Below are 23,709 nucleotides of genomic sequence, written 5' to 3'. Positions count from 1 at the left end.
TGTTGATCGCATTTAGTAAATCTTACTAATATTTTCTAAAAATATTAAGTTGAAATTATTAAATTAAGTATTTTAAAAACTATGTTTAGTGTTACCTATTCTACTATAAAAATGATGTGATATTTTCTTTTGTTTAAACATCACAACCACAACTATTTTATCTCTTAGACACTTTTGTAAGTTCATTATTATGTCATTGTTAAAAGATAAATAATTGAAAGTTCTTATTGTTTAAATAACTTTGTAATGGAAGCATAAAAATAATATTAACTTAATATTTTTATGATTCAAGTGCCAGAATATTCTGAATATGCTTTATCTGGTCAGCGTCAATTGGCATCACCACTTCAGTTTCATTGTTAGATTTTGCGGCTTCTGCTGACTCCAACTGAAACTTCTGTAGTTGCATTATCATTCTAGTATTTTCGTTCAGATGAGAATGCCGTGCCTTGATATGTTTATCTCGATCCCCCCGTTGACGAAAATGTTTTGTGCAATATAAGCAGGGAAAGGGTTTCTCACCTGTGTGTATACGTTGATGATTCTTCAGTGCATCTGCGCGATAGAAACGTTTTTGACAATTATCACATTCATAACGTCGTTCACCGCGATGAATTAGCCGATGTTGATAATACACTGAACCAGTCATGAAACTTTTACCACATTCAACACACTTGAACGGACGTTCCCCTGTATGACATTTGCGTATATGATCATTTAGATCTGGGCGTATGGTAAATTTGCGTCCACAATTTTGTTCTGGACACTCAAATGGCTTAACACCTTAAGAAAGAGAAATTAAGTTGTCACAAAAGTAATGGTAATTATCGTTTTATACAATAGGTATGCTGATTTGTATAGTGATGTACGTGGCTGTAAGTACAATATATAGTAATGTATACATATATGAATTTCTCAGTTTCCAATATATATAAATATATATAAGTTTTTTTATAGAGCTTACCTTGATGAAAACGCAAATGTTGCCACAAATGACTGGATTGTGTGTAAGCCTTGCCACATATATCGCAAAGAAATTGACGGGCCTTGAAGCTATTCTTGTCAATTTCCCTCTCACGCTTATACTTTTTTTGGTGTTTACGTGCGAAGTGAAGTGTATATGTCATTTCATCGAAGAAAGATAGATCGCAGTGTTCGCAGGGCATTACAAGTTTGTTTGATTTTTGATCCAAACGCGGAAAGAAGTGTCTTTCCTCATGACTGCAAAACATAATAATATGTAAGCGGTAGTTTTATAACATAATCTATACATGCTTCGTTATCAACAACTCTACTTACCGATGTTCAAGTAATTCCTCCTTGGATGCAAACTTATTTTCGCATACATTGCATATCTGCCAACAATTGAAGGCAGCCTGGTGCATCTTGATATTTTCACGCAAAAAGACGCATTCCGTTTGCCAATGCAATGTACTCTCTTTCAAAGTCGAGAGTTTAACAGAGCAAGATACACAATTGTAGCGACTCTCCGACTGTGAGTGCGAGGCCGTATGCGAAAGTAAATATGTTACATTATGAAATAAGCTATCACAAAACTCGCATTCTAGTATACAGTTGGTTTCAATGAAATTAAGATAGGAAGAAAATTCCTTCGAAATTGTATCCATGTTATGTTCCTCTACCTAAAATAGAAAGGAGTAAGGAGACCATGATTTACGCTGCATATCAGTCCTCAAAAATGATAACACGTATACCTATTATGTGTATTTTACTTACTGAGTGTTGCTCATTGTCTTCAATAAAATCAATATCATTTTCTTTGCCAACTTGTAAATAATCAGGTACAGTCATTTTGAAATTTAGAATGGAGTAATGAGTACTTAAATGATTGATTGCATCATCTGGATTGTAGAAAATTTGACCACAACTCACACATTCTAACATAATGCGTTTTTTCTCTGTGAATTCCTTGCCCGCTTGTCCATATGTATAATTGTTTATGGGAGCTATGTCAAAGACATGTTTCTCCATATGACGTTGTAGACCCGATGCGTGAACGAATTTTCGTTCACATAACGTGCATTCATGCTGTGCATGTGGCCTCTTAAGACTTCCATCCAGGTTTGCAATTTTAAATGCATGAAAGTTCTTAAGATCGTTATCGTTATTTAGTTCTTCTCTGTTTATAGGACGAAAGCGGGCCTTGTTTTCGCGCATAATACGAAGGCATGGTGGGTCAAATTTTTCTTTAAACTTATCCGTATGCGGTAAATTGGCATTTGCTGAACAACGGATATGATTTTCATCATAATGACAGATATGCGCCTCAAATTTGTTAAGGTCAAATATTTTTTGGCAGTGCGAACATTTTATAATACGAGGATCGTTTTTGATCACATTAACATCTCGTGTAGGAAGTGAAGCTATAATTATTAATCTCAGATTATTTAGGTTTATTGCACGTTAATTTTATAATATTTATTAAGAATGAATTCATTAAGCAAATTTTACTTAGGCAGGAAAAGCGACAGGGCTAAGATAATAAGATTTCTATTTATAAAAAGACAGAAAAAAAAAACAAATAGGTTATTAAATCGGGTATCTATTTTGAATAGCTGTGTATGACTGCATGTACATATATATGCCGACACCTTCATCATAAACCTATTGTATTTACCAATCATCATAAAATATAACAATGGATCGTTGTTGCCCAGATTCGACTATCATAAATATTTAAAAGAATATTTTGTAATATGCTTATAGGTCTCAGATTGCGACTCAGATTGTCTATTATGCTGTGATATGATATTCTTAAAATTGTAACTAAAACCAATGTTAGCTTTCAATTATTAGAATACACTGCAAGGTAAATTAAATAATGACAAGATAGAATCAGAAGCATCATAAAATCTGGAAATATGGATATTAGATGATGATTAACTCATTGTAGAAAATATTAAAATACAAAATTTGAGAGATCATGTGTGGGCTACGGTAAGTGGAAATAAGCCATTTTAATAGAAACTGTGGATAATATTGAATGGACATATTGTAGCACTGGCAAGAATTGTTAAATTGATCATCTCAAGATATAAAAAATACATGTAAAGAGATGAAGTATACTCTAAATATAAAGCAAATATATTTTTATATATACCTCGACATAACTCATTTCGGTATAATCATAAAATGAATACTTACATACGTTTATATATGCACCCAAAAAAATACTATATACGATTTGATTCATATGTATAAAAAATAAGACTTAAAATAAAAAATTATTTCTTTAAAATATGGTGGAAACCTATTTTCATGTGACTTATTAATATTAGATATAATTAAATAAGAGTCATACTGCAAAATATCATTGACGAATACTTACTTGAATGACTTATGTTTGATTCTAAAAACTCCAGTACTTTGAGCTCAGCTTCCGGATTATCAAAGTTGCTTGGTGATGGTAAATTAAATTCAAACTCTGTTGGGGATCCCATCAAATTATCTACAAATGAGTGAGTTACGTTCTTTTGTGGCAAACTAAATGAACCTTTTAAAGTTATGTTAAAAGAGTCTTGCATGATCTCACCGGAACTGTAATCCATAGGTATAATGGTTGAATTAACTATACCACCAGTCACATACTTATCGGTTAAGTTATTTTCAGCAGTGAAGGCCTTAGAATCGTTTCCAATTATATGTAATAAATTTTCAGAATTTTGTATATAAAAACTATTGTCATCATCCATCCATTCTTTGACCAGATTTACAGTACTACCTGCAGACCATTCAAACGAATTATTATTAGTTATATTAATAATATGTATTTCAGACTTACTGCTATTCCTCAGTGGAAGTTCCATGATTGTATTGTCATCTGTATCAAATTCGTTATTTGCAGATGAATTGTTTCCTACTGACCAGATTAAGGTATCTTGTTCTGCAAATGTGTACGTTGTTTTCTCTACTAAACGGACTGTGTTTGAAATGCTATCTGCGGACATATTAATATCATCTTCCAGTTGCCAATTAGACACACTTTCTTGATCGATCTCCATTATGTTTTCTGTTGATGTTTTGCAGTTATTTTCACGTAAATCAGTATCATTCTGGAACGGTTGAAAAACTCCATCCTGATCTGATAAAATAAACAAATTTTCTGTTGCATATCCATTTTCCTCGTTTGTAGAGCAATTGCCATTAGTCTTACACGGCCAAACAGTGGTGTTTTGTGGTTCTAATTTGAACAAATTCTGTTGTGTATCGTCATCGGATAAAATTAAAAGATTTTCACTTAATAACCCGTTATTGTTTGGGACGTCATCTGCAGACAAGGTGTTATCATTTTCAATTACCCAAGGCAGAGCGTCACTACTGTTTAAATTAGGCATACTTTCCGCCTTCATAGTGTTGTTGTACTCAGATAAATTATTTTCATTTAACTGCTTGAAAAAATCATTTTGATCTGCTGAAACTAAAAAATTATCTATAGATAATCCATTTTCATTTGGGCCGTCATCTGTTGATGAAGTAAGTTGTATGTTTGCACTTTCCCACGGCCATGACAAGGTGTTTTGTTCCTCCAGTTTTAGTATATTATCATTATTATTTATAGGCTGAAAAAACCCGTCTTGATCTGATAGAATTAATTGATTCTCCGCAGAGGCGCTATTGAAATCCTCGACTCCATTTGTAGACAAATTATTATCATTCTCTAGCTGCTGCATAAAATGGTTTTGATTTGGTAAAACTGATAAGTTATCTGCAAACATTTCATAATTATTACTGATATCTGCAGTTGAGCTATTATCATTTTTTAATGTCCAAACACTAGCACCATTCTCGCCAGGTACAATATAATAATATCCTGGCATTAAGTTAAGGTTGTCATTATTTAAATCGCTGTCACTGCTCACAGAATTGTATGAACTATCGCCATTCATCTCAACTAAGTTCCAATTGGAGTACTCCGCCGATAATGAGTTAGGCGCATTTTCTAAATAAATAAATTAATAAATAACAATTATTATTCGTAGATAAAAAAAAATTGTTTATTAATTATTAAATTATTAATGTTCTAATCTAATGTGATGCACCAATAAAAATTTTTATGGATAAACAAACACTATTTTCGCCAATATCAAAACTAAAATATTATCTGGCCTTTGGAAGATTCTCTTTTAGTATTGGTAATGCGGTATTATCAGTATGAAATAAAGCTGTCCTATGCTTACAAATCGCAGCTATCCACCATGTGCAAGTCAAAAATATTTATCCTCCATCTTCAATGCAAATTCGAACAACAATTTCATTAGTAGTAAGAGAATTATTTGCCTTCAGCCATATATTTAATGGAGCGCTATTATTTTCCAAAGCACTTCGCAATCATTGCTATTGTTATGTTCAGTCAAAGAGCAGGATATTTCACTCTTGCGTCCATCTACTGCTTTCGTCGCTCATCACATCTCTGCTTCAACTTAGTGTGAACCATATATGGTACGACTTACCACAATTGATGCATTATTCATTGGGTATTTTATTAAGTTTTAAGGAGAATTTTCAAAACTATTGCACTAGTGTCCCGGGTTGCCATCGGTGACGGTTGATCGACCTATATGCCTATATGCTTCGCAACTATTAAAGCAGGCGCATTTTAAAATTTTTTTCACTATTTGAATATTTCAATGCCATCTTGTTTCTATTATAACACCTTTTCTTACCTAAATTTTCATCCATCAAAATTGAATTTATTTCAGAATCCCTTAGCGTACTTTGATTAAAGCTCATTTTGAATAGTGGAACCAAATTTTTGAAACATAAAGCAAATCAAAAATTTTTTATTTTGAATAATATTTAATTCCTATAGTTAACTTTTGAAAGAAAAAGTGTTGCCAAGTAGATGAAAACCTATAATTTTAAAAAATTTCAAAAATTTTCTTTAGCTTTATTATATATCTCTACTTCTGGAAAATTACTTAAGCGTGTAGCATATGCTATCCAACAAATGAAGCACAACGTCTTTATTGAGAATGCAGTATGAGAAGTTTCACTCTTATTGGCCTGTAAATCTTGGAATAAAAAATGATTAATTATTAGTACCAGTTATAGATTATGTTAGATTATAAGATTAGATTAGATTAGATTATTATATTAGAAGTCATATACACATATGTTGTATTATATATATATTAGTTGTTTATATTGACCACGTCATATATAAAAATATTAACAAATAAAAATATATGGTTTATTTTATATAATTAGATTCACTAATCTGTAGTGAATAAAAATAGTCCGTGAATCTAATTTAACAGGTATAGATCAGAGAACTGCAACCAGTATTCAATACTTGAATCATTGACTGTGTTCCAATTATATGCATTCTGACTTTCTTTTTCGTATATTCGACTCCACTTGATTCACGGCACTTATAATGATCTATACTCTGCTCATGTGATACTCATAAGCACCGACATTCGACACAAAGATGATGTAAATGATTTATAAAAGATTCATGAGTATTACGTTGCAGTCGGAAAAAATTTCGAGTCACTCATTTTCGATAAGTATATTCATACTCATTTGAGTATATGCTATGATTCATGAATCGTTTTTCATTTATGCTACTTTACTTAGAAATGTTCTGTGGCACATATAAATGCATATAGGTAGTGTATAAAAAAACTATTTATACGCATTTATATTTGGTTTTTTATGAGCAGTTCTTTGGTATGGATGCATAGTTTATGATTTGTCCACTGAGACCTCACTTATTAGAAAATAAGCACAAAAAATTACTAAGTAATTATATATATATTTTTTAGACTATAAAACATATTAAAATAATTAAACAGTTTATAATTCTTAAACTTTGTGGTACCTACTAAAAACAAAACTGTCATAGTGGTCCTGGGTCAAAAAAAGGTAGGGAACTATTGATTTAAATAAATCGTCTATAGTTTTTAGAGCCTTTTCTGATATACGTATGTAACCTCGAATTTCTTGTAGTCTTTACATAGTCCTTATATGATGATCACCTCATTTTAGCATTAATCGTTATGACAATATCTACATATATATGAGGAACTGTGTGTTGATGTGACCCCGGTTTTGACAGAATTTTTGTTTCTTTTTTATTTAAGTAGTAATTTTGCAGATATTTTTGCTCAGACTTGAGTTAAAAATTATTTGAATGGTGACTAAAATTACAGTGTTAAGACATACCTATGCTATTGTTAAGGCATAAGAGGCTTCAGAGTTTTAATTTCGAATTCTCCTCATAACGCTGCATAATATTTTGATATGACCTAAGATATATTGTATTTCGCTTAAATTAACTGAGCTGAAGTTAGATGATAATGAGACTATATTTGATAGGACCTTTGATTTCTTCCCATTATTTAAATCTTATATTTGAATAATTCTTCATAATTGATATATGGTACCAACTCTATTTTACAGGTTATGAGTTAACTTCATTAAATTAATAGTATTTGTCAGCTCTACTCTTAGTTTTTGGAATGTCAAAAATTTTTATTTTTTAATTCTGTGTAAAATGTTTTTTTATTCTTTAATATTTTTATCATTTCTAATCGAAACTAATTGAATGTTATTATGTATTTACTTTCTAATATATTTTTTTTGAAATTAAGATTAATTTCCTATCTATCAAATTTGGTTTTAAAGACCAACTAGTATAACCTATAAAAATTGTCAAAAAATCAATACTAAAATTACTTTAATTTTAATATTACATTTTAATAATTTAGAATAAAAGTTAATTATTTAAAGTTTGATAAATCGGAATTAAGAAATAAATGCAATATAGATTAATTGATATTGATAGCTAAATTCTTCTAAGATATAATATTTTTTAATATTTTACTTACATCAAATGATTTCGATGTTATGAAGATTAAAATCTACACGACACCTACGTTCGAAAAAAGGCACTGTTTTCAACTATAACTTTCAATAAAATCAAAACGACTGAATATATGAGATCTTTGACTTATCAGTGAAAAAATTTTAAATTTATTTCTATTGGTTGTTAGCGAACCGACCGATAAATACAATATATATGTCTTCTGACAGTTGCAATTACAATATTTTTAATCTTCAAGTATCTGTCAAAATGTTTTTAGTAGAGTTTGGCAGTTTGGTATTTTTATTAAACTTCAATGAAATAATTTTGATTTACACTTGACGTCTACACGAGGTACATTGGTTAATTGTGAGAATTATAAGTCCAAATCTAATCAAAAGTCAACGCACGTTAATCAATACACATAAGGATAGTAAAGTCATTGGAAACGAGAGACTACAAACAACTTACAGTTATTATTACAAAAATCTAGACTTTACGAAATGTAGACTAGTTCTAGTTCTATAAAAAAGCAAGACATGAATTTATAACTTGCCGGTTATATGTAGTATCTAATTAGTGGTCTTGTTATGAACAATATCAAGGTCTCGAGTTACTTAAGAATGGGAAACTTGGGCGATGAAATAAGTATATGAACAAATATATATATATATATATATTTCGACAAATCTATTTACTGCTTGAAATAGATAAAAATTTTCAAGTAGAGAATAAGAATAATAAATTACTGCATATTGAAAATGTTGTAAGAATAATTTAAGCACCCTGTGTGCTTTAAAGGACTGCTTATGTTGTTATAATAAGCCCTGAGAGAATCCTGAAAGGTGTTTCCAATGCTATTCCTATTATAACAAGACAAAGGTCGTCCTAAAAATAGATAAGAAAATAGTATTTTCGAAGTTTTGTTTTCATAAGAATGGAAAATGTTGAAGATACTATCGCGGCGCAAAAGAAATGAAGATATGTCATGTAGGCGTCTAAGGTTAATACAAATCGAAAGGTTAAATATCATTAATATTTTTTATATATATTAAAAAAAATAAATAAAAGAATAAGAAATTTTTTTATATATATATACATTTATTATAATTATTTGGACAAATCACTTATAAAGTTTAGTTTTTCATGTACATAAATCAAATACAAATGTATTTATTATACAAATTAAGACAGATTTTGTGATATATATAAATGTTACAATTATTTTTACAAATGTACCCAACAAAATGCTTTTTTTTTACTTTACTCGTCAGTAATAAGTTAGTAAATTAGTTAAAAACTGTATCATTAAAATAATACTTATGAATAAAGGTGACTAATTAAATTTTACACAATTTTTCTTTACTAAATTGAATTAATTTAAGATGGCAACTTAATTAGTGAAGAAACCACCTTTGATATTAGACAAGTGGTGGAGTTAGTATATATATATATTTAAAATTATTTATAATAATATTTATAACTTGTGACGAAGGTTTTTTCTCCGTTTGTAGAATCTTTGATATGTTCTACCTCAATCAAATCCGTATCCGAAGATGACTCACTTAGTGGGACTTTATATGTCGAAAAACCCTTTTCAATATTGTCAATAAACGATGTATTAATTTGAGAACTGTTTGACGCTTCCGTATCTGAAGAATCATCGCTGCTATCTAGATTATTTAATAGTAAATCATAGATTCTCTTTTGTGATTCATTATGCAGGTCTTTATAAAGACTCTCTCCTGGTTCATATGCATGAGTTTTTTCGTTATTTACGTTGTCAGACAAAGACTTTCCTTCGATAGTTTGCTCATTCCTGTTTTTATAAATTTCATTCAAATTAGTTTCGGTTAAGTCAATTACTTCGGTGGGATCACCTACCAATAAAGAAAAAATTAATAATTAATAAAATAGAATAATATATTCTGATAATTTCTATAGATTTAACGTAAAAATGAAAAATAATTTATATTATTATCTACAACAAATCTTGCAAAATTATGACTATTTTAGGAAAGGGATAATATTATAATTAATTATATCATGTACTCTGCTTGCTATCTAGATCAATTTAATTCTCGGATAATGGGATCCCATTTCCGAAAAGTTGTCATACGCTTGGCTGATCACTCAAACGCTGAAACACAGTATTTATTAGCAGCCTCACTCGTAATATGCTTGGCCCTTAAAAAAAACACTCTGGACGTGACATTATTCAAATATAGAATTAATAACTAATATACAATATTTATTAAAAGGTAAAGGTGATTGCGAGAACGGTTCAGAGTAGTGGTAATTTATTATTTTCTAGTCTATAAGTTTTTAAAAATAATTAAAATTATTAATATTACGTTTTCATCAAAATGTTTATTTATAATCACTCTCTTTACCTAAATCTTCGTCAACTAATGATATAGACTGTATTTCTGTTTGTGACTTGTCAGCCGCCAATTTTGAGCCCCTCTGTATCTTATTGTAATCTATGTAATTTTAAAGCAAATGAAAAAATGTTTTTATCAAAGTTTATATTGACAATTACTCTCTTCACCAAAAATTTCATCAAAGAAAGATATAGGTTGTGCTTTCATTTGTGACTTGTCAGTCGACAATTTTGGACCCGTTTGCGTCTTATTGTAACCTATGTAATTTAAAAGTAAATGAAAATGTGTTTCTATCAAAGTTTTAATTAACAATTACTCTTAGTCTGTTCTCTTATTTGTGACTTGTCAGCAGAAAACTTTGAGTCCGTCTGCATTTTATTGTAACCTATGTAATTTTGAAGAAAATGAAAATGTTTTTATCAAAGCTTTTATTGAGAATTACTCTCTTTACCTAAACTTTTATCAGAGGAACATACAGCCTCTGCTTTTATTTGTGACTTGTCAGCCGGCAATTTTGGACCCGTTTGCATCGTATTGTTATCTATGTAATTTTGAAGTTAATGAAAATATATTATTATCCAAGTTTTCATTGACAATTATTCTCTTTACCAAAAAATTTATCAAAGAAAGATATAGGCTGTGCCTTCATTTGTGACTTGCTAGTCAGCAATTTTTGACCCGTTTGCATCTTATGGTAACCTATGTAATTTTAAAGTAAATGAAAATATGTTTTTATCAAAATTTATATTAACAATTACTCTCTTTACCAAAATTTTTATCATAGGAAGATACAGTCTCTGCTCTTATTTGTGACTTGTCAGCCGGCAATATTGGACCCATTTGCACCTTATTGTGATCTATGTAATTTTAAAGTAAATGAAAATATGTTTCTATCAAAGTTTTAATTAACAATTACTCTCAGTCTGTTCTCTTATTTGTGACTTGTCAGCCGGAAACTTTGAGTCTGTCTGCATCTTAGTGTAACCTATGTAATTTTGAAGTAAATGAAAATATGTTATTATCCAAGTTTCCATTGACAATTACTCTCTTTACCAAAAATTTCATCAAAGAAAGATATAGGCTGTGCTTTCATTTGTGACTTGTCAGTCGACAATTTTGGACCCGTTTGCGTCTTATTGTAACCTATGTAATTTAAAAGTAAATGAAAATGTGTTTCTATCAAAGTTTTAATTAACAATTACTCTTAGTCTGTTCTCTTATTTGTGACTTGTCAGCAGAAAACTTTGAGTCCGTCTGCATTTTATTGTAACCTATGTAATTTTGAAGAAAATGAAAATGTTTTTATCAAAGCTTTTATTGACAATTACTCTCTTTACCTAAACTTTTATCAGAGGAACATATAGCCTCTGCTTTTATTTGTGACTTGTCAGCCGGCAATTTAGGACCCGTTTGCATCGTATTGTGATCTATGTAATTTTGAAGTAAATGAAAATATATTATTATCCAAGTTTTCATTGACAATTATTCTCTTTACCAAAAAATTTATCAAAGAAAGATATAGGCTGTGCCTTCATTTGTGACTTGTTAGTCAGTAATTTTGGACCCGTTTGCGTCTTATGGTAACCTATGTAATTTTACAGTAAATGAAAATATGGTTTTATCAAAATTTATATTGACAATTACTCTCTTTACCAAAATTTTTATCAGAGGAAGATACAGTCTCTGCTTTTATTTGTGACTTGTCAGCCGGCAATATTGGACCCATTTGGATCTTATTGTGATCTATGTAATTTTAAAGTAAATGAAAATATGTTTTTATCAAAGCTTTAATTAACAATTACTCTTAGTCTGTGCTCTTATTTGTAACTTGTCAACCGGAAACTTTGAGTCCGTCTGCATCTTATCGTAACCTATGTAATTTTGAAGTAAATAAAAATATGTTATTATCCAAGTTTTCATTGACAATTACGCTCTTTACCAAAAATTTCATCAAAGAAAGATATAGGTTGTGCTTTCATTTGTGACTTGTCAGTCGACAATTTTGGACCCGTTTGCATCTTATTGTAACCTATATAATTTTAAAGTAAATGAAAATATGTTTTTATCAAAGCTTTTATTGACAATTACTCTCTTTACCAAAATTTTTATCAGAGGAAGATACAGTCTCTGCTCTCATTTGTGACTTGTCAGTCGGCAACTTTGAACCCATTTGCATCTTATTGTGATCTGTGTAATTTTAAAGTAAATGAAAATATGTTTTTATCAAAATTTTAATTAACAATTACTCTTAGTCTGTTCTCTTATTTGTGACTTGTCAGCCGAAAACTTTGAATCCGTCTGCATCTTATCGTAACCTATGCAATTTTGAAGGAAATGAAAATATGTTATTATCCAAGTTTTCATTGACAATTACGCTCTTTACCAAAAATTTCTTCAAAGAAAGACATAGGTTGTGCTTTCATTTGTGATTTGTCAGTCGACAATTTTGGACCCGTTTGCATCTTATTGTAACCTATATAATTTTAAAGTAAATGAAAATATGTTTTTATCAAAGCTTTTATTGACAATTACTCTCTTTACCAAAATTTTTATCAGAGGAAGATACAGTCTCTGCTTTTCTTTGTGACATGTCAGCCGACAATATTGGACCCATTAGCATCTTATTGTGATCTGTGTAATTTTAAAGTAAATGAAAATATGTTTTTATCAAAATTTTAATTAACAATTACTCTTAGTCTGTTCTCTTATTTGTGACTTGTCAGCCGAAAACTTTGAGTCCGTCTGCATCTTATCGTAACCTATGCAATTTTGAAGGAAATGAAAATATGTTATTATCCAAGTTTTCATTGACAATTACGCTCTTTACCAAAAATTTCTTCAAAGAAAGACATAGGTTGTGCTTTCATTTGTGATTTGTCAGTCGACAATTTTGGACCCGTTTGCATCTTATTGTAACCTATATAATTTTAAAGTAAATGAAAATATGTTTTTATCAAAGCTTTTATTGACAATTACTCTCTTTACCAAAATTTTTATCAGAGGAAGATACAGTCTCTGCTTTTCTTTGTGACATGTCAGCCGACAACATTGGACCCATTAGCATCTTATTGTGATCTGTGTAATTTTAAAGTAAATGAAAATATGTTTTTATCAAAATTTTAATTAACAATTACTCTTAGTCTGTTCTCTTATTTGTGACTTGTCAGCCGAAAACTTTGAGTCCGTCTGCATCTTATCGTAACCTATGCAATTTTGAAGGAAATGAAAATATGTTATTATCCAAGTTTTCATTGACAATTACTCTCTTTACCAAAAATTTCATCAAAGAAAGATATAGGTTGTGCTTTCATTTGTGACTTGTCAGTCGGCAATTTTGGACCCGTTTGCATCTTATTGTAACCTATATAATTTTAAAGTAAATGAAAATATGTTTTTATCAAAGCTTTTATTGACAATTACTCTCTTTACCAAAATTTTTATCAGAGGAAGATACAGTCTCTGCTTTTCTTTGTGACATGTCAGCCGACAATATTGGACCCATTAGCATCTTATTGTGATCTGTGTAATTTTAAAGTAAATGAATTTATGTTTTTATTAAAGCTTTTATTGACAATTACTCTCTTTACCTAGACTTTCATCTGAGAAAGATACAGTCTCTGCTCTCATTTGTGACTTGTCAGCCGGCAACTTTGGACCCGTTTGCATCTTATGGTAACCTATGTAATTTTAAAGTAAATGAAAATATGTTTTTATCAAAATTTTAATCAACAATTACTCTTAGTCTGTTCTCTTATTTGTGACTTGTCAGCCGAAAACTTTGAGTCCGTCTGCATCTTATCGTAACCTATGCAATTTTGAAGGAAATGAAAATATGTTATTATCCAAGTTTTCATTGACAATTACTCTCTTTACCAAAAATTTCATCAAAGAAAGATATAGGTTGTGCTTTCATTTGTGACTTGTCAGTCGGCAATTTTGGACCCGTTTGCATCTTATTGTAACCTATGTAATTTTAAAGTAAATGAATATATGTTTTTATCAAAGCTTTTATTGACAATTACTCTCTTTACCTAGACTTTCATCAGAGAAAGATACAGTCTCTGCTCTCATTTGTGACTTGTCAGTCGGCAATTTTGAACCCGTTTGCATCTTATTGTGATCTGTGTAATTTTGAAGGAAATGAAAATATGTTATTATCCAAGTTTATATTGACAATTACTCTCTTTACCAAAAATTTCATCAAAGATAGATACAGTCTGTGCTTTCATTTGTGACTTGTCAGCCAGAAACTTTGAGCCCGTCTGCGTATTATTGCGATCTATGTAATTTTAAAGTAAATGAAAATATGTTATTTTCCAAGTTTTCATTGACAATTATTATCTTTACCAAATAATTTATCAAAGGAAGATATAGACTGTCCTTTAATTTGTGACTTGTCAGGCGGTAATATTGGACCCGTTTGCATCGTATTGTGATCTATGTTATTTTGAAGTAAATGAAAATATGTTATAATCCAAGTTTATATTGACAATTGCTTTCTTTACCCAAACTTTCATCAGAGGAAGATACAGTCTCTGATTTTATTTGTGACTCGTCAGCCGGCAATTTTGGACCCGTTTGCTTCTTATTGTGATCTATGTAATTTTGAAGTAAATAAATATGTGTTTTTATCAAATTTTATATTGACATTTACTTTCTTCACCTAAGCTTTCATCCACCAAAGATGTAATCTTTGCATTTATTTCCGATTTATTAGTCGGCAATTCTAAGTTCGTCTGCATCTTATTGTGATCTATATAATTTTGAGGTAAATGAAATTATGTTTTTATCATAGTTTATATTGACAGTTGCTTTTTATACCCAAACTTTCATCCAACAGAGATATAGACTGTACTTTCATTTGTGACTTGTCAGCCGGCAACTTTAAACCCGTCTGCGTCTTATTGTTATCTGTGTAATTTCGGAGTAAATGAGAATATTTTTTTATATAATATTGTTTTATTATTTAAGTTTTCATAGATAATTACTCTCTTTACCTATAGTCTCGTCAACCAAAGACATATCTGTTTGTGAGTTGTCAACCGATGAAGTGGATGTTACAAACACTAGATAACATAAAAGTTATTAGTTTTTATATTCTATGTTTTGTTTTTTTTATATATATTAGAGTTTTGTGCAAAAAAATAATAAATGTACCATTAAGATTTCCTATACAATTCATTTTTTGAGCATGTTCATTTATTGTATGTTCTATGAAATTGCTGTATTGCGTAAAATATTTTTTGCAGAAAAGACATCCCAGTGTGCACTTTTTGTTCTCATCCAGCAACAAAAAATAGTGCTTTTCCATAAGACTGTAAATTATTTAAGAATAAATAATAAAATATATATATAAATATATTAATAAAGGTCTTACCGGTGAGTTTTTAGAATATCTAAGCTTGTGAAGTGCATGTAACATACATTGCATATTACATAAGTAATTTCTGCGCCAGGGAATCCAAAGGAATAATCTTTTTGATTCTGAATCTTACTATACTGATGATGTTGTATAGCGTGAGCAATTGTATTTGATTTTCTTATGAATGTCATGGGACAAAATTCACATTGATATATTGACCGCACCGAATAGCATTCCGAATTTTTATTAATAAAATCTTCATTTTTCTAAGAAGATCGAATAAATACATTGTTTTAAAAAAAATTATTAATTTTAATTATATTATGAATATATTAGTACCATAATACGTCTCATGTCCCAGTATGTAATCCAATAAATAGCATTTGTGATGCTGCGAAAGTGACCCAAAATGTGCGACTGCACTGTACTAACATTGGCAGGTGAAAACACTACATTGCAAAAGGCACACATTATAACTTTGGTTAAGGGCACGGGCACGTCCTCTGCAGCTAAAAATGAAAAATAATTTAATCAGTCAAGGGGTAAGATTCAGTAATTGTGAGGAGTGATTTAAAAATAATGTAAGAGTGTAAGCAAATGTTCGTAAAATTTCTTAATAAAGATTGTTAAAGACTGTCAAACTGCGAATTTAAACATCGAAATATATAGTATTATTATAAAGACCGATTTCACAATCATAACTTAAGTCTCAATACCTACTTCAGTCAACAACTTTGCTGACTAAGTTCATGCATAAGTCATTTTTGAGGCTGTGAAATTCGCTCTAGAAATCAAATATGAATTTTTAAAAAACAGAAATTTTACAGAAAGTAGCTGAAATATAACGAAATTTCATGTCCTATATATTTCAAAAAATAATTTCAAGATGAGATGATGAGTATTTGAAAATATTCAAAACAGCTATATGGGTAAGCCAAAAATTCAATTAATTAAAATAAAAAAAATCTTTTTTTTTGTTGTTGTAGTTGACTATTTTTCGAAATCTCTCTACCAAAAAATAATTAATCGAATTTAACAGGCCAAAGATTGGCACAACAGAATTTTCAAAATAAATATAAGCACCCCGTATTCCTCTTATTTTTTTAAAAAATCATTGTTCTGGAATGAATTTCCTTTCAATTGGTACCGACTTCTTTTATAATTTAATTAAATTATTTAACATGAAATAATTTAATATGCATTATTGTATCGATAGATAATCTGCAATAGTAGGCATCTAGCCAGAGGGGGATTGAGGGATTAAACCTTTATCCTATTCCCATTTCGGCAAGTGACAAATTATATTCATATAGTCATTATTAATGACAGACTAATAAAAAAAAATATTTTAAATTACAGTTTTGACTCAATATGAACCTGAAAATATTCCTAGTCATAGTTATTCCTAGTTAAATTCTTAAAACTTTGTCAGATCATCAGTACGGATTTTCTTAAAGGTGCACAACAATAACAAATTTGATATATTTAATTATATTTAATACTTTTATTTGTTTTATTTTATTTATTATAGAATTAATTATTAATTATGTAGTCAACAAAAAAACCAATCAAAAATTTAAATATTTTAAAATATTTGGTAATAAGATAAAATTTTTCAGTATGCTTAATAATGACGACATCTGTTAAACTTACTTAAAGTGTTATCTGCATTTACCTTATGAGTTATTTCCAACTCATAAATATCGGTATCAGATCGTTTAGTTAGTGTTGAAATTTCGAATTCTATGAAAGAGTATAGAAAAAAGACAATGTATGTGACTTATTTTATATTCTAAGATCATATATTCCTATATATGTACATATGTAAATTCAATACTTACCATAATTCGCAGGTTGCGACGCTTCAACCCTTTGAAGTTCACACTGTTTAGGTATTTCCTCAACTAATCGTAGGAAATAAAATATTAGAGAAAAATAATTAAAATTTATGCAGTAATTATTTTCTTTTGCAACTACGTACCGTACATTTCGTCTTCAAATGTTTGAGAGATATCTCTAATTTTCCCGTCTTTATCAATGCATGTTTGACATTCTGGAACTATTCAGAAGAACAAAAATAATTATTAAATTATTGATTTTAAGTGTTTAAATTTAATGTAATATATAATTCCTTGAAGTGTGAAGAAGTAGTAATAAATTGCATTTCATTTGGCCTACTTTGAAAGTACAAACTATATTATAATGATTGATTCTGTTATGTATTTTATTTAATGTATATGGAATACTGATTTGTTACTTTTCTTAATTATGTTAAAATATATTTTCTATAAAATTTTTTATTTTTTTGAGAATATTTTTGAAATACATAGTATATAGTAACTATATTCCTTTGCATATACTTACCAGAAATTGCATTAGAAATATCTTCAATCTCCACATGTTCATCAATGGCTGTTTCACATTCTGAAACTGATTTAGTAGAACAAAATTAATTATTGAAATATTGATTTAATGTAATATATAAGTTTTTTTGGAGGTGTGGAGGAGTAGTAATTAAATTTTAACTACAATATGACATATGACTACTAAATTTATCTAAACCTAAAAGAAAACGACGACAATCGACTTAAAAAGTTCTTTGAAGTGGTAATTTTAACTTGGGGTACAGAAAAATGTCTGTTTCCAGCATGAAACTATATGGAGTGAGTATAGTACTTGGTCCATTACATTTCTTGATTTTTTAGTATAAACTTTTGCAAAACGCGATTCTTTTATTGCCGTTTTGCTCACTTTATATATTAAGCACTTATTATATAAATATATAATCCATGGTAATAGAAAAATTACAGAATATATATATTTTTAAGTCATCTAATTATCGAGATAACAATTTTTTGGCGGAAAACAACTTTTTAGTTAACAAAGGCTACTTTCCGTCAAATATATTCATTCTGGTTTATATTCTATCGCACTGCAAACTTCCTCAAAAATAGTCATGATATTCTTAATATTTCAAGCTAGATTCAATATGCTACAAGCCATGGTCATCCAGAATCAATATGGCCACCGAATACTTCTTAAATCTGATAACTAAATTCATATATTTTAAAAATTAACTGTAAGATATCATGTATTCCATAAAGTGATTGGTTTATTTCAATCACTGTATCATTCATATTACTACCTACATGATTTCTAATAGGAAGAATTTCTTATAGACAAGGACTAAATAAACATCAAATATACAATGACGAAATGTATAAATTAACAATACTGGTTTATATATGTTTAATGTTCGAAGCAGAAAATGAATTCCTCAAACGTTTGGTAATTTCGGAAAAAACAATTTCTCTCAGTACAAGGATAGAAAGGAAATATATAATTGAATATAGATTGTATAGATATATAGAGAATATAGATTTACTTACTTCTCGCACTAAGTGATGAGTCCATCAAACCCTCGTTTAAACCTGAAAGACGAATTTCTTTTAGAGTAAAAATCAAAATGAAATATACAGTTAAGTATATACGAAACAACTGATTTACTTACTTTTGATATTATCAGCAGTTGATAAACTACTTTTACGCTTACTTATGCCTGAAAATCGAATTTCTTTTAGAACATCAAAGAATACGGAATGTAGAATTCACTATATAAACAATATTGATTAACTTACGTTTTCTACTGACTAATGGGGATATCACCCTCTTTCGCAAACCTGGATTACGTATCATGTTTGGAACAGGAATAAAAACAAAAAAGGGTTTGAATATCTGAATTAGTTAACACTATTGATGTACTTACGTTTGATATTCGCAGGAGTTGATTGACTTTCCATACGCTGACTTAGGCCTGAAAATCGAATTTCTTTTAGAATATGAATAAATAATGATTGTAGAATTCACTATGTAAACAATATTGATTAACTTACGTTTTCTACTAACTGATGGGGATATCACACTCTTTTCCAAACCTGGATTACGTATTATGTTTGATCATGTTTGGAATAGGATTAAAAAGAAAAAAGGATTTGAATGTCTGAATTAGTTAACACTATTGATGTACTTACGTTTGATATTCGCAGGAGTTGATCGAGTCACACGCTGCTTTAGGCCTGAGAAATTAATTTTTTTTAGAACATGAATGAACCCGAAATATGCAAATTACTTTATCTATCTAATTATATCGATCTAATTATATTGATTTACTTACTGTTAATACTCGCTCTAGTTAATCTAGCGCTTACATGCTCATTGAAGTCTGAAAAACGAATTTTTTTGAACAATAAACGAGAAATATAAGAAAAATATTTACGAGTATGAACTAACAATATATATATAACTATAATTTTTGATTATAAAAGAATTTTAGGTCTAAAGGAATATATATTATACTTCTGTTAGTTTTGTCATGGACAATAGTTTGTAAAATATATTTTTAAAACAAACATATATAAGCACCTTCAAAACACTTCTGCATACTAAGTTTAGCATTTATAATATATAATAAAATATTAATTAATATATAATTGATATAACACATAACAATATTAGGTTATATTAATTAATAGTTATAGGTGAGACACGGTACTTCATAAAATAAAATTTTGTTAATATAGTTATGTTTTATAAACTATGGCTTAAATAATTATTCGTTTTGAGTAAGATCCTTTTCATTAGTACTTACCCACAGTGTATGGCATCTTACATCTGACGTTCCTAGCGGTCTGTTTTTCACAATTTTTCACATCTAAAAAATTTATTGTTTTAATTGGTTTTGTTTAAATTTAAAAAAAAAATTGACAATAAATAAAAAAATAAGCTATGAAATAAATTTAGAATATGAATAAAGTAAGTTAACTGTAAGTGGGTTTTGAGTTTTGACATGCGATTCCATAGTTAAAATTTGACAGGGTCGATTCCTGACATTTAAAACCCAATAACAATATATAAACATTTAAACTAAGGAATAATTCCAAAGTTTACTAGTAATTCAGCATTTGGCAGTATCCGAAACAGTTGTAATGTAATATAATGTTGAGCCTTTTCCGAGTTAGTGCATCTGGGCACTTTTACTCTATGATGGCTGGGGGGTTTCTGCAGAGTCCCATCCCTCTCACTGACTAATTTGAGTATTCCTGATAATCTTCGTTATTATTCAATGATGATCTAAGATCTGCGCACCGCCCCGTGCGGTCAGTTATTACTCTGAGATTAGATAGTGCTAAGTAGGGCAGCATGTCAGTTTTCGCATATAGTTTCAGAGCTCTGTCCCTTATGTATTTTTTGACCGGATCTATTTTAAGGTCTCTTAGCATGTCATTCTTAGCATGCGAATATACCATGGCACTTTGAAGAGCCTTCGGAGAGCCTGACTTTGAGCAACTTGTAGCTTCTGGATAGTAGAGTCGGCAGCTGTGCTATACGCGACACGCACATAAAGTAGTGCTGGTTTAATTATCTGGCTACAGATCAGCTTTCTGTTCTTCGCGCTAAGGTTGTTGTGTTTGAAAAGTGATTGCAAGCAATGCAATTGTATATTCAACAGTTGTATAGTGTTGAGAGCGCATCGTGAGTTTATAATTTGTGTCAATCTCTGCAGTTTTCTTTCCAACTATTATAATTTTAATCTTAAGAAAAAGACTATGAGCACTTTATTTACTATCTTATAATAATAAATCAACTGTAATAAAGACATATTGTTTTTAGCCGAAAAATTGCAAGTGATGGTTACAAAGTTGGGATTAATTTAGAATTAAGTTTAATAGAGCTGGCCTATCATATAGTTAATAGACTCGTATACAATACGAGTCCTTAAAAGTAGTTATTGACGGTAAGCATTATTTTAAATGTGTGTGCGATGATAGCAAATCAATAAAAGGGACGCTATTCATCAATCTCTCAATGCTAGAAGTTTTAGAGAGCCGGACGGAGATAGAGATTTTACAGACATTTCACTAACACAAGGTTCTTTGTATAGTTAAATTAAAATACTTTTTAAGAGATAAATGAATAGTATTTAGAATTTAAGTAATTAGATTTAATAGTTAATTCATTTTAATAGTTTGTTGAATATATTATATATATATAATTTTACAGATAACATTAATTTATTCATGTCTGATATTGTTTTTGACACTTTTATCGAGTTTATGCTGTTTAGAAAGTGTATAGATATGAGAAGTATGTAAAAAAATACTGCGGAAAGTAGGCAGTAGCAACATAAACATCTTTTTGATAACTTTAATGAAAGTTATTTAGTGACTTACACAAATGAAGCACTGTCAGTACTTCCGATAGACAGCCTTGAACTTTGAAACTAGAAGTCGAAATTAATTCTACTAGCTTCATGCCCATTTTGAACTTATGATTCTCCTGCATGCTTATGTTTGCAGGGATAAAGAATTACTAACAATTAAGTTGCAAATTAATTTCATTATATTGTTATTAATTAAAACAGAAATAAAACATGAACTTTTATTGAAACCATAAATCATTCGACTTTGTATGCTCACTTACCAAACCAGCGACTTGGCTTAGCTTTCATTTCAAATTTGCAGAACAACAAGGGACTTTCGAAGGGCTCTCAAGAATGGTTACTGACGCAATCTGCCATGAGCCAAGAGTTTATAAACAAGGAACATAAAGAAGAGGAATGCTAAGCATCCAGTAAATTTTCTAGAAGTTGGCGTACTTGCGCGATTAACAATTAATTGAAGCATCAGCCATGCGATCGCCTAGTGAAGTTAAGCTCTTTGCTCGTCGACTGGCTGGCTTTGCTAGATGCAGGCTTAAAGTTGTGAAATGCTGCAACGTGTTTTATACGTCTTCATGGCACTAAAAAAAATGTTTTTTTTTGCATTAAAATACTAATAATAATAATAAATTAAAACGCTGTTAACCGAGTTCGTGTCTAGGAATGGTTAAAACTACATAAAAAAGTTGTTATTGCTCTGCGTGTACGTCCAATAATTTTGTACACCAACTCATGGCAAACTGTGGCAGCACTGTGTGAGGACAGAACTGAAAAGCTTTGGTGGATGATGGTCAAATTACATAGGAGTTGCTAAATATATTGTAAAAAATTTAACATAAATTTCATTGTATTGACATCGAAGCGACTGCTAAAGTGAATATGATATGCAATTAATGTCCTGTTATATCGGGATTAATAATTAATTTATTTTGGTTTAGTACTCGTAGTAGAAGAGTTTGGCCCTAACCGGTGAAGTTCAGCCCGCAGGTACCTGGACGAAAGAATGAAACGCTTTTAAAAACAATAAAATGACTTAATTTGAAATCATTTAAGTTAAAGATACACAAAAATGAATTCATTACAATGCTACCGTGTTAAAGTATTTCAAGGTTGTACTTTTGGGTTAATAACCGATGTTTACAATGTGCAGAGATTGTTAATTATAATGAATAAGAAAATTGTAAAATTCTTAAGAAGACTGTTTAATTAAAAAAAAAGAAACTGGTATTAAACCCATCGGATCCTTTTTTTCAGTATAATTATTTTAGGTAAAAAACTAAAACAATTGGTCAGACACAGTGATTGTAGAGTGAATTTCTTTAAGAAAAGTCACTGAACAGTGAGCAATCATCTGGTCTAAGTCTACCAAGTCTATCATATTTTATGTGTCGTTTAATTTATTTGAAGAATTAATAAGGTTGGAGATACTTTTGATTTACATAAAAACGATATAGAAGAACTTCACTCATATATCTAAATGCTGCATAACCTTGCCAATTCCATATAAATATTATTACAGTTAAGGTTAATTTTTTCTTGCCGATAATGACGTGTCTTTTTATGACGAAAGAAACTATTTAAAAGTTAGACGGATTCGAATAGCAAAGAAAGGACAAACACAAAAATTTATTTTTAATTTTATAGAAAATTTATTGAAACAGTGTTGTATAATCAGCCAAATTTTCAATAAAATTAAAAATAAATTTTTGTGTTTGTCCTTTCTTTGCTATTCGAATCCGTCTAATTATTACAGTTAGTTTGTTAATAAATGTAATGTCAATAATGAAAAACAAAATATACTACTTAATTAAATAAATAAAATTTATTTATATATTAATTGACCATACAGCTGTTCCGGATATTGCCGCAGTAATTCCATACTACAGCGAGAAGTTAAAAAAAATACCGCTACACAACT

At 29.5% G+C, this 23,709-nt stretch overlaps 3 protein-coding genes across 3 annotated transcripts in view; 1 reads left to right on the top strand and 2 right to left on the bottom strand.

The window, feature by feature from the left end:
• The window catches only part of LOC119676703 (cadherin-86C-like), a 373,671-nt gene that overhangs the window by 78,378 nt on the left and 271,584 nt on the right, over positions 1–23,709 (top strand). The window lies entirely within an intron of this gene.
• LOC119676710 (testis-specific zinc finger protein topi-like) lies at positions 281–5,803 on the bottom strand. The gene is made up of 8 exons (XM_038087966.1): positions 5,685–5,803; positions 3,803–4,960; positions 3,554–3,742; positions 3,350–3,469; positions 1,738–2,384; positions 1,300–1,643; positions 965–1,221; positions 281–783 (listed from the first exon to the last, which is right to left on the bottom strand). Exons 1-8 carry the CDS (start codon positions 5,749–5,751, stop codon positions 281–283), a joined length of 3,285 nt encoding a protein of 1,094 aa, XP_037943894.1. The 5' UTR covers positions 5,752–5,803.
• The window catches only part of LOC119676709, a 40,803-nt gene continuing 26,278 nt past the window's right edge, over positions 9,185–23,709 (bottom strand). The window contains exons 43-71 of the mRNA XM_038087965.1: positions 14,244–14,333; positions 14,086–14,175; positions 13,949–14,017; positions 13,800–13,889; positions 13,642–13,731; positions 13,484–13,573; positions 13,347–13,415; positions 13,198–13,287; positions 13,040–13,129; positions 12,903–12,971; positions 12,754–12,843; positions 12,596–12,685; positions 12,459–12,527; positions 12,310–12,399; positions 12,152–12,241; positions 12,015–12,083; positions 11,866–11,955; positions 11,708–11,797; positions 11,550–11,639; positions 11,415–11,483; positions 11,266–11,355; positions 11,129–11,197; positions 10,980–11,069; positions 10,822–10,911; positions 10,664–10,753; positions 10,529–10,597; positions 10,371–10,469; positions 10,222–10,311; positions 9,185–9,708 (exon numbers count right to left, since the gene is read on the bottom strand). Of these exons, the coding sequence (XP_037943893.1) occupies positions 9,290–9,708; positions 10,222–10,311; positions 10,371–10,469; positions 10,529–10,597; positions 10,664–10,753; positions 10,822–10,911; positions 10,980–11,069; positions 11,129–11,197; positions 11,266–11,355; positions 11,415–11,483; positions 11,550–11,639; positions 11,708–11,797; positions 11,866–11,955; positions 12,015–12,083; positions 12,152–12,241; positions 12,310–12,399; positions 12,459–12,527; positions 12,596–12,685; positions 12,754–12,843; positions 12,903–12,971; positions 13,040–13,129; positions 13,198–13,287; positions 13,347–13,415; positions 13,484–13,573; positions 13,642–13,731; positions 13,800–13,889; positions 13,949–14,017; positions 14,086–14,175; positions 14,244–14,333 (2,780 nt within the window). The 3' untranslated portion in view covers positions 9,185–9,289. The remainder of the gene's footprint in view (positions 9,709–10,221; positions 10,312–10,370; positions 10,470–10,528; positions 10,598–10,663; positions 10,754–10,821; positions 10,912–10,979; positions 11,070–11,128; positions 11,198–11,265; positions 11,356–11,414; positions 11,484–11,549; positions 11,640–11,707; positions 11,798–11,865; positions 11,956–12,014; positions 12,084–12,151; positions 12,242–12,309; positions 12,400–12,458; positions 12,528–12,595; positions 12,686–12,753; positions 12,844–12,902; positions 12,972–13,039; positions 13,130–13,197; positions 13,288–13,346; positions 13,416–13,483; positions 13,574–13,641; positions 13,732–13,799; positions 13,890–13,948; positions 14,018–14,085; positions 14,176–14,243; positions 14,334–23,709) is intronic.

This window comes from Teleopsis dalmanni, chromosome 2 (assembly GCF_002237135.1).
Source record: "Teleopsis dalmanni isolate 2A chromosome 2, ASM223713v2, whole genome shotgun sequence".
NCBI lineage: Eukaryota > Metazoa > Arthropoda > Insecta > Diptera > Diopsidae > Teleopsis > Teleopsis dalmanni.
The sequence above is the reverse complement of the archived record's forward strand: the minus strand, read 5'-3'. Positions and strand labels throughout refer to the sequence as shown.